Source organism: Musca vetustissima, unplaced genomic scaffold (assembly GCF_032173495.1).
Source record: "Musca vetustissima isolate MV318-11 ecotype Yass unplaced genomic scaffold, APGP_CSIRO_Mvet_v1 utg12702, whole genome shotgun sequence".
NCBI lineage: Eukaryota > Metazoa > Arthropoda > Insecta > Diptera > Muscidae > Musca > Musca vetustissima.
Window position 1 is genome coordinate 41,336 of NW_026884291.1, and position 16,367 is coordinate 57,702.

Here is a 16,367-nt window from a genome sequence, read left to right on the forward strand (position 1 = left end):
CTACAAACATGTTTCTTTTATGATTTCGAAAGATATAGTTAGATATAGTTGTTGTAGCAACCCTATTGATTTTACACCATGGGCTGAGGTGACAGACATTGGGTGAATAAGATTCGGAACGTAGACCCCCAGTGCTGGAACAGACCAAACGTCTATGATGAAATGAAAACATTTTCTTGACAGACTGTCGTTATATTTGAACTACAGCAACAGAAACTCAAATTTATTTTGTTATGGCAATGCTGTATATCTTGCATAACAGACGGCTGTCAAAATCAGCTGTTGACGGCACCGCATTCCTGCGATTGAATTACGAGAGAAAAATTATTTCTTAATAAAATTCCGAAAAATATAAATTAAAAATGTTAAGAAACATATGTAAACAACCTTTAAACTTTTTGAAAACAAGTGCAAGTTTACAGCAGCAAGTTCGTGTAAGTATCGGGCATTAGAACATAATATATGCGTAACGTAAAACTTTATAATCATTGTCCCTACTACTTCTTTCAGACAACATTCATACTTAAACGCAAATATGAACCTCCACTACATAAGAAGAATCAAGCACCCAAAAAACTCCGAGGTAGACATCATATCTATGAGTTGGTTGAGGATACCACCACTAAGAAACAACAGAATATTGAAGTGGTTTTGAAAACATTTGTTGAGGGTGTTGGTGCCAAAGGGGATGTCGTTTCTGTGAAATCCAATTTTGCCTACAACAAGCTATTGCTGCCCGGATTGGCCGTATACAAAACGGATGAGAACATTGCCATGTATGCTCGCAAAGACAATGAAAAAGCTGATCTTGAACACAGTTCTCCTTTTGCTCAAAGGGTAATTAAAGTTATTTTCTATATACATACATTTTAACATATTGTTTTTCTGTGCATCTAATGTAGACGGTTAATATGCTGGAAAGTCTGAATTTGTCTGTGATCATGAACAAAGATCATCCCTGGGTTATTGAACCATGGCACATTAAAGCATCCTTACGCAAGGCGGGGTACATTTGCCAAGAAGAATGCATAACAATTCCCAAGGAACCCATTGAAGGTCCCGATCTAAATAAGGAGGGTAAGATATTCTATTGCACGGTCACCATAAATAATTTGGAGAAAGCTCGATTGAAGTGTCGTATCCACCACTGGAGTACAGATCCCAGTGAACGCTTACCATATGTTTTTGAATTTTGGAAAATGCCTACTGAACCTTTGTTTGGAACAGCAGCAGAAGCCACGAAGGAAGAAGCTAAAAAATGAAATTGTTATATAGAACATTATGAATGTTAAAAATCTGTTTAAGTAATAAAATTATTAATTTTTAAACCATAAGGAATTTGGCGTTAGTTAATGTACATAACTAGACTAAGACTAGCTGCTACGGTTGAAAATGACAACATTATCAAAGATAACTTTTTCTAGTTTATAGGACGTGATTTTCGAAGTTTGTGTAAAATTTGTGGCTGCAGTTAGATTATAACCAAAAATAAATCGGCTTCGCAAACCAGTATATGAAATTACTGTATTTTAAATGGAATCTTAAAATATCGAAAACGGGACAAATGTGCTTTACGCACACCTCTCAGAACATCTTTACCCTAGATAGATTACAACAAGATTATTTTACTTGGGGAAATCAATATTTACAGAGATATTGTGCTCCAAAATTTCAAAAATATTAACGTTTTTATTAAATATATATTAACTGTAAAATAGGCCTTTTGGTACTGATTCCAACCACATTATTTCTCTTGAGGAGAAGTTCACACTTCCGGAGGTATGGGTTTAAAAATTTTTAAAAACATACTTTTTACAATCTTAACAGAAATTTATTTTAATTTCATATTTTTATAAAAATGGGCAATAAATTTAACTCAACCCTTACAGAAAAAGATAATGCGTAATGAGCATATTTTCAAAATTTTGGAACTCCATGCCGCCGGAAGTATGAAGTTATCCAAATTTTGCGAAGTACCTTCTGTTATTGTAATCAGTATCAGAATGGCTCGCTATAGCAAAATTTGTCAGAAAGGTATCCGTATGATCGTGAATGGTCTTAACTTAAATGCACTTAGTCAAGACCATTCACGATCATGATGGGCCTTCAAAATCCTAGGTTAGGTTGAAAGAGGGGTGGATGATACCAGCACATGTCCAACATGAGAAGGACATACACTTAAGCCATATGAGGCCTGTTGTGTGCTCTAGACGTGCGGAGAAAGTTCAAATCAAGAATTAGTGAAAGTGTATATTAATAAAGAAAAAACATTTGGGTTTGATTCCCTATGAATCTAGGAATTCCGTGTTTTTTGCGAACTCCTTCAGTCTTTTCCATTCACACCCCCTCAGATCGCTTAGTCCGTGAAGAGTGTCATTTCCCAAGAATTGTCTCCGAAGGCATGTAAATGCTGGGCAATGACATAGGAAATGTTGCAGCGTTTCACTGTCTTCCACACACGCTCTGCACTCGTTACTTCCTTCGCATCCAATCTTGAGTAGATGTGCCTTCAGGCCGAGGTGTCCCGTCAGAACACCCGTCAGTCGGCTTATTTCTTTTTTGTTTAGCGTTAGGATTTGCTTAGTTTTGTCTTTACTTGGGTCGCCCCATAAGATTTTGGTGATTTTTCCTGTCCCCTCATTATCCCAAAGGGCTTTATGGGTTTCATGTGCCCATTCCCTCATTTCTTGGCGGGTTTCGCTAATGGGTTTGGCGGTATACACTTCTATTGTGGGTAGTGCAATGGCACTCCTGGCTAGTTGATTCGCTATCTCGTTGCCTATGATTCCTTGGTGACCCGGTACCCATATAATTCGTACAGATACTTGTTGTGAGAAATCATTTATGGTATTTATACATTCCAGTACAGTTTTGGATTTAACTGTTCTGGAAGATATTGCCTTTATAGCTTGCTTGCTGTCCGTAATAATATTTATTGTATTTTGCCTATGTTTTGAAATTACACAGTTAAGATACTCGGTTATGGCTTGAACATCCGCCTGAAAGATCATGCTGTGATCTGTAAGACGAATAGAAATTTCGGTACCCGGTTCTTCGATGAAAAGTCCCAGTCCAGTTTTTCCTCCTAGTCGAGAGCCATCTGTGTAGCAACAGGCGACCAGGCGGCATCTGAACTAGTGTTCCGCTATTCCATTGTTCTCTATCTGGTATTATAGTTTCGCACCGTGTCACTACTCTCGTTTCGGGTATACGGTCTGAATCAAAGATATTGAATGTCGACTCATTAGTTGCCTTTAAAAAGTTTTTGTGCGGTGTGTTGTGTCCGGTGTCTATCCACTCGTCCACTGCTTTAAGTCTTAAAGCTGCAACCGCCGCTTCATATTTTATTTGGATGTCTATTGGATGTATATATAATATTGTGTCCAAAGCCCTAGTTGGTGTTGTACGCATTGCTCCACATATTCCTAGGCAACATGTTCTTTGAACTTTCTGCAACGTTTTTACTTTACATTTTTTATCCATTGCTGTCACCAGACAACAGACGCGTACGTTAGAATTGGTCTAATAACGCTCTTATATATCCAGTGTATCATCTTTGGATTGAAACCCCATTTAAAGCCTACGGCTCTTCTGCAGAAACACCAGCATCTTTGGGCCTTTTCAGCCCTTTGCTGTATGTGGTCTTTCCATTTAAGTTTATTGTCTAGAATTACTCCCAGATACTTAACTTTGTTTGATATGGCTATCGTTTTGTTTTGGAAGATGGGCTCTTCGTACTGACCTATTTTTGTCTTTCTAGTGAAAAGACATATCTCCGTTTTTTAGCACCGTTTCGGCTTTCCTTTGGGTTCTTTCACCTAAGAAGTATCATAACGTCATCTGCATAACAGACTGGTTCAAATCCTTCGTCGGTTAAGTTCCTTAAGAGTCCAAAATCCCTCCCTGTGGTGTTCCCTGACCTACTTTGTCTCTGGTTCTTATATCATGTATGCTACAGCTTATCCATCTATTCCTTAGTATATAGTTAAACCAGTCTATGATTACCCGGTCCACTTGGAAGGTATCTAAGGATTGGATAAGAGTATTAGTGTTGACATTGTTGAAGGCTCCTTCAATGTCCCTCATGTAAAGCGGTTTCCACTGATCTCCCCTTTACATACGCATGTTGTTTGTATTTCAGCGTATCATTGGGTATACTGCTCTTTATCATGGTGTCGATTGTACGTTCCATGGTTTTGAGTAGGAAAGAAGTTAGGCTTATTGGCCGATATGATTTTGGTGTGGCGTAATTTGCCTTGCCAGGCTTGGCTATGAAGACTAGCCTTGCCAGGCTTGGGCAGGAAGCTGGTGTGTAAGTAAGCAGGCATTTAAGGGGTGCGGCTAGATGTGGTGATAAAAATACCGCCTCTTTTTGTAATACCGCGGGGAAGACGTTATCTGGTCCTGCGGCTTGGTGAGAAGCTTTTAAGGGCGCGTAACACCATTGGCTTGTCATTAATTGGTTCCTCTGATCTTTCTTCCCTATCTGTCATGACATCGTCCATTGTCGATGGGAATTGAGCATTCATTAGGAACCTTAGGGTTTCCTCGATTGTTTATATCCTATTACCCTCGCCGCCTACCATAGTTTCGGGTCTTGGATAGAAATTTCTTGATTTTTGAAACGTCGTTGACGCTATCTACCTGTTCGTATAACAGCTTTCAGGAGTTGCGTTTGGCGGTTCTTGTTAATTTACAGTATTCTTTCCGTTTATCGTAGATGTCCCAGAATACTGCGGATTTTTTTCGGCGTGCTCTGTTGTAAAGCCTTCGGGCCACTTTTCCTTTGTTCCGAACCTCCCCTGTCATCCAGTGTTTTTCAAAGGCAGATCTCCTTTCTCGAAGAGGACAACTTTCTTCGAAAGACTTTACAATTACGTTAATTTGTTTACGTTCCTGTCTATGTCATTCGTGTGTAGGCATTCATAATTTGGTTGCCCTAAAACCCTCCTTGACTAGTCTCCCGAATTTTATCCAGTTAGTTTTGGACTTGTTACGGAAGTGTGTGGGTTTCGGCGATGGCCGTAGGATTTTGAACATAATATATTTGTGGTCAGAAAAGGAGTACTCTTCTGAGACTCTCCCCTCCTGTACCTCATACCTCTCTAATTCTGTTAACAAACGTAGGTTTATTGCCTATGTTAAGAGTTATCAGATCGTTAATATTTAAATAATCTAAAAGGGCCTGTCCCCTTTTGTTAGTATTTGTACTGCACCACACAATATGTTTGTGAGTTAGCATCACTACCAATTAGTACTTCGTTACCTGTTTCCTGTGCTTTCTTCACCAGTCGCTGCAGCTCCGCCGTTGGTGGCGGTATCGGCGAGTCGAACGGGAGGTACACTAAGGCCAGGTAAATGTTACCACTCCCCTGTTTCAGTACAGTGGCATCCGAAGTTAACAACTCTGGGGAGAAGAGAAAGCATAAATTTTTATGATATATTATACAGGTTCTCGGACGAGACCCCGTATTTGCATAGAAGAGTTGGTAATTTATATGGCTTAATCCAGAGACCTTTTTTTAATCGCTGCCCCAACCTCTGACGAAGACTGTAGCCTTTTGTGGTTGAGGAATGTCTTTTTTCCTCACCAGCTTGAGCTTCATTGTTCCATCTATTGGTCCAATGCTTGTCACTATCTTTCTCAGGGCTTCTATGCTTTTTGGACTTCCAAATTTCAGCATTAGATAGTCCCCTTTGAAATCGCAGCTATTTATTTCTATAGAGTCCCCTCCTGCAGTAGGTACTCCATAATCTTGGTGTTGACCACATTTAATACTTCTTTATGGGTCTCCTTCTTTAGCTTACCGGACGCGCTATTTCCGTCGATCACTGCATAGCAGAGATCGCCTCTATAGCGCTTCCTGGCAACCTTGGCATAAGACGGCGGCTCCTTACCATCTGTTGCTGTCATCTTCCTCTTTCCCAACTTCCGGTTGGTCATTTTGGGATTCCCGGTCTTTGCGGAAGATTCCGACTCAGCACTCGTCTTCCTGATATCAGAGTCAACCTCGTCTGCTCTCGTCAATGGATTCTCGTGACTCCTTTGACGTTGGTTTGGCAGAAGAAGCCACACGTGCATAGTTGTTTTTTTTTTATTCACCTCAAGCTGCCCTACCTTGTATTATTGTACCATGGGTCTATGTCAAAACATTTACATAGTATATTAAAATGAGCAACAAAGAAGTACTTTGCACATCAAAGGCACACAATGCTAAATTATAGAAAATGGGATTGGCCATGGCCTGGAAGTATATATTCCAAATGTTTTTCAAAACCTAGTGGTTTCCTAGCAAAGTTTTAAATCAACGAAATAGGAAATTTATACCCATCTTTAAACCAAATCAATAATGTGTAATTTGTTACTACGAAAACAAATTTGTTGATATGGAAGAAATCGTCAAAACATTTATCTAGTATAATAAAATGAGCAACAAAGAAGTACTTTGCACATCAAAGGCACACAATGCTAAATTATAGAAAAAGGGATTGGCCATGGCCTGGAAGTATATATTCCAAATGTTTTTCAAAACCTAGTGGTTTCCTAGCAAAGTTTTAAATCAACGAAATAGGAAATTTATACCCATCTTTAAACCAAATCAATAATGTGTAATTTGTTACTACGAAAACAAATTTGTTGATATGGAAGAAATCGTAAAAATTAATAGTTACTTGTAGTACCGGAACAGACCTATTTTTATAATATTTAACTATGGTATATAGATGGCTAGTTAAATTGCCGGACCCTGACACGTAAAGTCCAACACCTCAGATCTATTTTATAATCATTGCAATCTTATTGGTGAACCTAATTGTTTTGCCTTTGCATTTATCGAACTATCAGAGAAAAATTTTGTTGGAAGAGACCTCCTTAAAAATATATTATCGACTCATATAAAAAGAGTTACTTCCATGATATAAGGAAAGTCCAAGGTTTATTAAAAAGTGTTTTCAAAACATTTTTTTCTTTCAATAAAAATTATTTACAGCTCAAAATGCAAAACGAAATATTCTTAGAACACTAGAAATGCACCAACCAATCAACATTAACATGAGTATTATGATTCAACATTTTGTATAATCCAGTCCATAAAATTGCCAACTCTTGTGTATACTCCCGGCCAGCCTTCCAAACCACAGGGCGTGGGTCCAAACGATACAACACCGGCCAAGAAATAATATGCTCGAACCCTATAAAAGCCAAAAATATGTAAGGAATTGAATTTAATTAAATCTCTCAAATATTCTTACCTATTTGTAGTATCTAAACTTATCAGAGGTCCACCGGAATCACCACGACATGAATCAATACCCTCTTGGCCACCAGCACATATTTGTGAATCCTCAAGAATGATATTTTGACGCATATATATCGAACGGCATTCATTGATACTTTGTCCCGTCACCGAGGCCTTCAACTTAAGATCCGACACAGACATATTTTCCGTTTTACCCCAACCGGCCACATCCATTACAATACCATCAAATGTTGCCGATCTAAGGCTAGAACTAGCAGGCAAACATATGGGACTAATAAAATCTGTAAAGGCAATGTTACGTTCCAAACGCAGCAGTGCAATGTCATTAGCTTGATTTCGAGAATTTGGATTATACAGTGGATGTGGTATGGCACGTTCAACTCGTACATCAATATATTCGGGTGCACAATCTTTTTCGCCGCGTATATCTATTTCACAATCTGGATTTGTTTTAAGATTCCATTCTCCGAGACGAACAGCGGTCAGACGCCAATGGGAGGGTATGGATTTGCCATTGACACAGTGTGAGGCGGTAAGAACGTAACGGCTATTGATGAGCGAGCCACCACAATGGTGACCTTTACCACTGTTACCTAAAAAGTGGAAATAATTTTTGAATTCCTATAGCTCCTATATGGAAAAATAATTGTTTATCTTACCCTTTGTATATTCAATCAATGCCATCCAGGGAAATTCATCGATTTTTGTCCTATTACCACCATAAATACGATTCGACAAAACATTACCACACTGGCCGGGTTGTGGCAATTTATTGTTGACATATGCCGGTGCCGGAGCTACGGGTGCAGATGACATTGGTTGAATCGTGCGGTAACGATCAGGACAGCAAATCTACCACAAAACAAGAAAACGAATGCATCTTGATTAACAAATTTCAGTGCAAAAAAAAAAACTAAAAGTTTTATTAGACCTACCAAAACTTTACCATTCTGATAACCACACTGACTGCGACTTAAATATAGACGATCGGCATCTCTCAATGGTGGTGTTATCAATACATTGTACAGATATTTACAGTCTTCCAATATAATGCACAGTGCTCTTTCACGATTCGGTGTTACGCAGCGTCCAAAATTTGGCACGTCAACATGACCATTGGGAAAGTGAATTTCTGTACAAAAAAAGTAATAAGGAGAGTTGATGACAAATAAGCAAATACAATTTCGTGTACTTTAAATTGATATAGACTATTTTGACTATTTTATGCGGTCTACGACTAATATTTCCACGTGTTACGAGTGGATTGATACATTTAATTTACACTCCCAATTATTTCATATTATCTAGTATTTAAATGTACTCTATACTCCGCCCTTATAATATATATTATGATAGACAATAGATATTAATAATTTAGTTTTTCTATTTATTTTTTTTTTTTGGTAAGGTATTTATGTTTTTGTTAGGTATTTACCAGTTTTACATTTAAAGCCCAATATTAAGATTATGATTTTGCATCAAATATTTTAATATTATTAGAAAACGTTGACCTAACTTCGTTTATTTGAATAATCTTAGATTTTAGAATGAGGTCATGCGTATTTCACAACAAATTAGAATTTATAAGAAATACAACAAATAATTTAATCAAATTCAGAAGCATAACACTGAAACTGGTTCGTTTATCATCACCTGTTTTTTTAATTCTTTATTATAATTTAATTTTAAAGATATCTATGAAGAAATACTAATGTATAGAAATTCTAGATAAAATAAAATTGAATCAACTATTGTGTAAAAAATCGGAAGAAACTAAATGAAAAAAACACATTTGTCAATTCATATTTTTTTCATTCCATATTTTTAGATTCGCTAAATTATTGTAGTAAAATTCCATTCTCGCAAATCAATGTCGTTTATTGTTATCTTCTGAAATATAAATATTATATTATGTTTATGCATCTATAGAAATATATATTTCCCTATTTTGATAATGGTATCATATTAATAATTTATCGATACATAACACTTTCGGAACTAGGATTATTCATATGTATTTATGGTGAATGATAATGACATTTTTTGACGAACAAAGCCATTTCAATTTACACCTTATTATGAATTTTATTCTTTGCTAAACCACCATTTGTGGTCTATATACAGTGTGATATTGATCAACATACCCCTCTATCCATGATCATTTAGATATTTCTTTTCCTTAAAAACCTGTTCTGTTTACTCAAACAACAGATGCCATTATAAATTGATATTTCCTCATGTAAAAATATACTTGTTTTCTTCCTCGAAGTCTTTCGAAGTCAAATGTGTCCTTTAAGTGAATTTATAACTTTTGAGTTTTTATTTCGAATTTTTGTTTATTTTTATATTTGTTGATCTCTGGTTATTCTAGCAATTACTGGACCTTTCACATCTATACAAAGGCTGACTTTCCCAAGTTTAGGTTTATAGAACAAATTTAAATAAATTTTATATTTTTTAATTTGTTTTCTTGTGAAAATTGTTAATCATTTTTCATTGTTTACACGAAGTTGTTTTTGTATATTTTTTTAATATTAAAAAAAAAATAATAAAATTAACTGTGTCTTGTTACTTTCCAGTAAAATTTACTTAGTAAGTTCTATTCCAGAGATTAAGTCCTTTTATACACTTTTACCGTAATGCTAAAAAAAGTAAACACTCAACATCCAGTAATATTTTGCAAACTATTCCGCAATTCCAATTAAAATGCTTAAAATTTAATGTTTTAAAATTATTAAAGAATAAAGTTCTTAAAATTATTCCGTTGATTGTCTCGACGTCATTCTACTCGTAGTTCATATATGGCCATTGATTTCTATAAAAATTACAGAAAATGGAAGAAATTTCGTAAGTAATGCAAATTAGAAATTAAGTTTTACATCTTTTTATGCAAGTTCCACAAAGAGGGCAGTGTATTGGTGCAGGAAGCTTAAACGTTCCCGGGGAACATGCCAAATCATTTTTTCTTTTATTTTTAATATAAAATCCAATTTTATGTTGTGTTCGTCCTTTGTTTGTTTATTTTGGCGGAAATAAAAATGTTTTCTTGAATCTGCTGTTTAATTCTGCCAATGAAATAGCCGATGGGAGGTTTCACAGATCTCTTAATCGGAAGATTGAACGACTGTGAGCCTTTAAGGCTGCCCTTATCGACATATATAGTCACCGGTCCCGTAATGTCGGCATTAAGCGATTTTACTATCTTGAAAAACGCTACAGAGATTGTTGAGTTTATAAGAGTTATGCGCCACTACATTCCTCCATCTTTGACCCGTCTGTAAAGAATGGCAGACCTGGCAGAGGTAAGGAGCCACTAGTCCAGGAATCCCTACTGGGAATCTTGACTTTCATGTCATTGATGTCCCTTTGACAGGAAACATAGTAGCTAATAAACTGACTCATTGAAGGGGTCTTTTCGGTCCCCTTTTCCAGAAGTGATTGAAAACTCATTCCAAACGGGGTTAAAGCTGCTCAGAATATTCTGAAATATTTATTTTTTTATATATTTAATTCATTTCTGTAATACAAGCCACCAAGGCCAAAACATTACATAGCTCATAACTCATCCGAGTAAAATCAATATGAATAAAAAAAATAATAATAATATATAATATAAGAATAATAATAATAATTATATAATAATTTAAGAATAATATATTAATCTATATATAAGTCCATGTTAGCAGTATAATTACACAGAATTTATGATATCCGCTCTATGTAGCAAAGAAATCCAGAAGTTTCAATTTAAATACATTATAAGAATGAGAGAAAATTCGCAACTCCAATGGTAAGCAATTCCAGGTACGTGCTATTCGACCCCACTGCGCCTTTAATAACTTCAAGTCCATAGTTTACCTGCGACATTAGTAAAGCATGAGCTACTCTATACCTTACATGGAAGGTATGATATAAGGTAGAAGCATAAATTCTACGTAATGAAGATAAAATCTTACCCGATAATGCATCAATGTGGTGACTGAAAGAAAGCTCACTATCAATGATAACGCCGAGACAATTTATCCTGTCCAAAAACCGAATGCTGTTATGTTGTATAAATACATCAAACTCAGGGAATACACGATTAGAGGGACGAAATAGAACAGCCTTACTCTTAGACATATTAATGCTTAGTGAATATTTTGAAGACAGTTGTTTATGCTGGCTTCACATATTTGGTGTAAAGTAGGATAACCACTAAAAAGTAAAAATATATCGTCTGCAAACAAATAGGTTTTACATTCATCAAGATTTGTGTGCATAGGCAGATCATTTACATAGAGTATGAATAGTAGTGGCCCTAAAACAGATCCTTGTGGAACCCCCGATAAAAGGGACAAAGAATCGGATATAATTACATTATAAATAACAAATTGGGACCTTCCACTCAGATAAGAGTAAATAAGTCTGCATGCAGAATCACAAAAACCAAAATCTTCCCTTAATTTAGCTTTTAATCGGTTATGATTAATTGAATTAAATGCTTTGGATAAGTCCAGGGAAATAAGAATGCTAAGCTTGCCAACATTAACATTCTCCCTAATTTTATCCGTCACGCTTAGAAACAAATGCGTTGTAATGTATCCCGACCTAAATGCAGATTTTATTGGCGCAGTGACGAATTATTTGCAATACAGTTAACGAGATATGTAATAATAGTTGACACACAAGGAAAAATAGTTTTAATAAAAGACTGGTTGTCAGAGTTCAATAAGTTATCACTATCTACAATCCCAGAAGAATTTGAATCACCAACAAAAAAAGAATTTAAAACATTCGGATCAAATTCCATTTCAGTAGTATCTCCACTAGCACACCCAGAACTCTTTAACACCATTAAATAATTTAGAAAAATATTTTCTAAGACACTTCCTCATAACATTCTTTGCCTTATTATGATTTATACTCAAAGGATAGAACTGCAAATATCAATGAATGATCGGAGATTGTGGGACTCTGGACTTGATCAGAGAATTTTAAGGATAAAAAATCGCTAACAAGAATAAAATCTTAGAGATGTTGTTCTTCTTCTCAAGTCCAAATGCGTTGGTTTCGAATTATACACAATAGAGAAATTGAAACGAACAAAATGCACGAAAGTAGTCAGATCTAGAAACATTGAATAGATTACAATTGAAGTCACCAACGGAAACGATATTAGGTTGGTGTGAGAAGAAATCACGGTGATAATATTCAAAATCATCTATGTTGCCTGTGGGCAGGTAACCAACTCCGAAATATATTTTCGCATTGTTAAGTTCTAATTGGATAAAAGATTCAGAAGAAGTAACAGAAACCACAGAACTACGTTTAAAAAGAAGTCCATTCGAAATAAAAATAGCAACACCACCTCCTCTATTAGAAATCGCACAATCATTGCGAACCAGTTTGTAGCCTGGAATAGATACAGTAGAATCAGGAATTTCAGCTGAAAGCCATGTTTCAGAAACATCAAATATATCTAAAACATTATAATTTATAATACTCCTAATTTCATCCATTTGAAATGGTGGTTTTAAACTTCTACAGTTCCAGTGACCAATTTTCAATAGGTTCTGGAAAGGAAGAACAACTGATTCGATGTATGTACTACTGCTAACTAAGGGACCTAAGTTATTATTAGAAGACATCAAATTTATTATAAAAGGAATTAATGGGGGGCAAAAGATATATATTTATAACATGGTATTCATTATAAATTCATTCAAAAACATTTTATCTTAAAATAATACTGAATACTGTTTCTACAGAAATGTTCGCCATGATTTTTTATTAAAAGTCTCAGAATAGGCTAAAACTCAATAATCGGCCAAAACGTCAAAAATCGTAAAAGAACAAAAAATCATTTTAGGGTTAAAATCGTATTTACCAATTTTCCCCACAAGATGTTTTTTTAGAAGGATGGTATATATATTCTCCATCAATTTTTAGCATAAGTCACTGAACAAGAGAAACCTGTATATATAATGTATATACCGAATGTGTATTCATACATTTTGTACAAAAAATTCAAAATGTTCTTGTAGTTTTTTTCAAAGACATTTCCCAGTAGTTTTTTCGACTAAGCGCTTAAGGTAACATGAAACTTAATTTTAGGTATACTATGTCAAAGAATTAAATATTCTACGTCAAATTCCACTGCAAGTCCCAAAACAAACTATATATTTATATTCAGTAATTTTTAAGAAATTTACATTATAAAATTAAATGATGTCAGCAACAAAATTGTTGTTATTATATATATATATAATTTATATATATATATATATATATAATTTATATATATATATAATTTTATACAGTACATTTTTAGTATGTTTTATTCATCGAATGAGTCCTTTTTTGTAAAACTGACGACATGCCATCTCAAAAATAACCTGCAATAAATTTTAGAGTTATCAGCAAATTATACATCGCGACATAACTCAAAAACATGACCTATAGCGAATTTGTCCTTTTAAATTTCTTAATACACTTGCCAAGCGTATTCATCCCCGTAGGAAATTTTCCATTTTGTCGGATAATGTTATGGATTTATAGACATAACGTGGGAACCAAGTATCAAAGTCCTTAAAGGTTCTTCGGTTAGTACAGAATAATCATAAATTTCGTTAAGCAATCCGTCTAATTTGTGAAAAGATACATTAAAAAACCATAATCCATGCTATCCAAGTTTATACAAATACGGTATTTAATTTTACGTTTGTATATGATTCCACAGTAGTTTTATGATGAAAAATATTTTTATTAAAAATGCATTCATTTCTAAATTGCATGCTAGATTTTGAAGTAAAAATTGTTGGTTTTATTTGGGTTAAATGATGTACGAATAAACTACAATACATCATAACATTTACATACGTCACAGTTACTAAGCAAATAATTAAAAAATATTGCATTATATTGTGGTTTCCATTGCTTCTCTGCCATATAGTATTTGTCTTTCGTGAGAAATAATCTCATTTCATTTATATATGTAAGTATGAATAAAAATAATTATTATCACCAGCATACGGAGACATATTGAACGTATTTTTGCAAATTTAAGCTTGTACTAATAAGTATTTGAGAATATATCAGAGCCTTCCACACTAATTCATGCAGTTTTGATGAAACCTCTAAGCTAGCCCCTACGAATGGTACAACATTTTTCGATATTTGGTTTAGGCGCATATTTAATTTGAAGACATTTCCAGTTTTTAGTTGGAACGTAATCTCTTACAAATCATCTGAGTATCTGAGTCCAAAAATATTAGTATAATTCCACATTTAAACATACTTTCTTCCGAGACTAAATATTTTACATTTACAATTAGAATGGAGAACGATGCTAGTTTACCATTCTAATTAGTTATCGAACAGAACAAAACTAGTGATTCATTTCATATAATTACGAATGAAGTAAACCAAATCGCGGATTTATTCATCTGCCTCCGTAGAATATGTATGCACATTTATATGCTTCTGAAATATATGACACTATTAACCTTTGCGATATCTTATATTCACACACAAGTACCGTTAATAATTAATGTTGGAATTTGAAGAAGATTTTGTACGAAAATTCCATAACAACATTCTCTATAGACGATTGCGAAAATAAGATTTAGCTTTGCGAAATACAAATGACTGAAGACGAAACAAGTTTTTCAGATTTGCTTTTTTAAACAACAACTTAAGTGACATGCAGAAATATTTGTCATGAAATGGCAATATAATTTAGTATACAAAAAAGAAGAAGAACAGCAAGAAGTTATATTTATTTTTAATATGCAAGGTGACAGTTATTATATTATGCAGGGGTGACTATATCAATAGGTTATTTTTCGTAAACAAATGGATTAAACGATCTCAACCAATTTGTGCCGTATACAAGGTCGGGATATTTAAGATATTAAAATTGAAGATGAAAACTTTTAAAAATTGTTTTTTGTTTTTATCAATTTAATTTTAATTGGGTTCAATTGAAACTATAACGGTATTAATGACAAATACCGGAAATCCTCCCCGCGGTGTCACCTGGGGTAGCTACTTTGAACACCCGTTGGGTTGAGGCGTCCGGATAGTTGCCCACACTCGCAAAACCCCTGATGATATGAAAAAGCAACAAGATAACCAACCCCCTCAAATGATGTCAACCCCTGCAATCGTATAAAAAACCACAATCTGCGAATCTGCATTTGAATGTGCTCACGTTGAACAGAACAGACGCAGTTTTCGCTTTGGTGAATCTACTCAAGAATTACAAAGCCTATGGATGGAAAGAGACAGGCGTACTGACATTGATATTCCTCCTAGGATGGTTTGTATTGCAAATTGGGTATATCGGTATAGACCCCATATAACGAAACCCCCAATTATTAGGTATTAAGGGAATTTTTGACCCGATTTTCACCCGAATTGGCTGCTACGTTTGGTTCTCATTGGGTATCAAATCTTACTATCGAAAATGATCTATATTGGTCCACGTTTTAGGGTAGCTCCCATTATTCGGTATTTTGGAGGTTTTAAACACACTTTTCAAAAAAATCAGCTGTAATTTGAAATTTTGGATTCACTGTGGCTATCAGATTTGCCTACGAAAAATTATCAACATTAGCTATTGTTACTGGTACCCCCAATATTCGGTATTTTGGGGAGCTTGGACACTTGTTTCAATCAAATTAGCATTAATTTTATATTTTTTATACCCTTCACCACACTGTGGTACAGGGTATTATGTCTTTCTGCATATGTTTGTAACAGGCAAAAGGAAACGAGATGGACACATGGTTCCTTTTTAGAATATGCATAGAATCACTTTTTAAGTCAATTTATGCATGTCCGTCCGTCCGTCTGTCTGTCTGTCCATGTATTTTTGTGAACAAGGTACAGGTCGCATTTATGATCCGATTTGGATGAAACTTGGCATATGTCACTTATTTGGTCCAAGGACGAACCCTATTGAAATTGGGAAAAATCGGTCCAGATTTAGATATTGCTCCCATATATATTTTCGTTCGATTTAATGTAAATGACGTACCAATGTCATATTTATATAGTTCGATTTGCACGAAATTTGGCTTAGCGTAATGAATTATGCCTAGAATGATGTTTGTTAAGTTTCCT

General features: G+C 34.9%; 2 protein-coding genes across 2 annotated transcripts; one reads left to right on the top strand and one right to left on the bottom strand.

Annotated features, from left to right (window-relative positions):
• Nucleotides 1-360: 360 nt before the first annotated feature.
• On the top strand, nt 361-1,262 carry LOC133331277 (large ribosomal subunit protein bL9m). Its single transcript, XM_061539676.1, has 3 exons — nt 361-434; nt 511-837; nt 903-1,262. Exons 1-3 carry the CDS (start codon nt 363-365, stop codon nt 1,260-1,262), a joined length of 759 nt encoding a protein of 252 aa, XP_061395660.1. The 5' UTR covers nt 361-362.
• Nucleotides 1,263-7,058: 5,796 nt separating this feature from the next.
• LOC133331279 (serine protease easter) lies at nt 7,059-11,381 on the bottom strand. Its single transcript, XM_061539679.1, has 5 exons — nt 11,152-11,381; nt 8,195-8,450; nt 7,919-8,111; nt 7,252-7,852; nt 7,059-7,191 (listed from the first exon to the last, which is right to left on the bottom strand). Exons 1-5 carry the CDS (start codon nt 11,379-11,381, stop codon nt 7,059-7,061), a joined length of 1,413 nt encoding a protein of 470 aa, XP_061395663.1.
• Between the last annotated feature and the right edge of the window lie 4,986 nt (nt 11,382-16,367).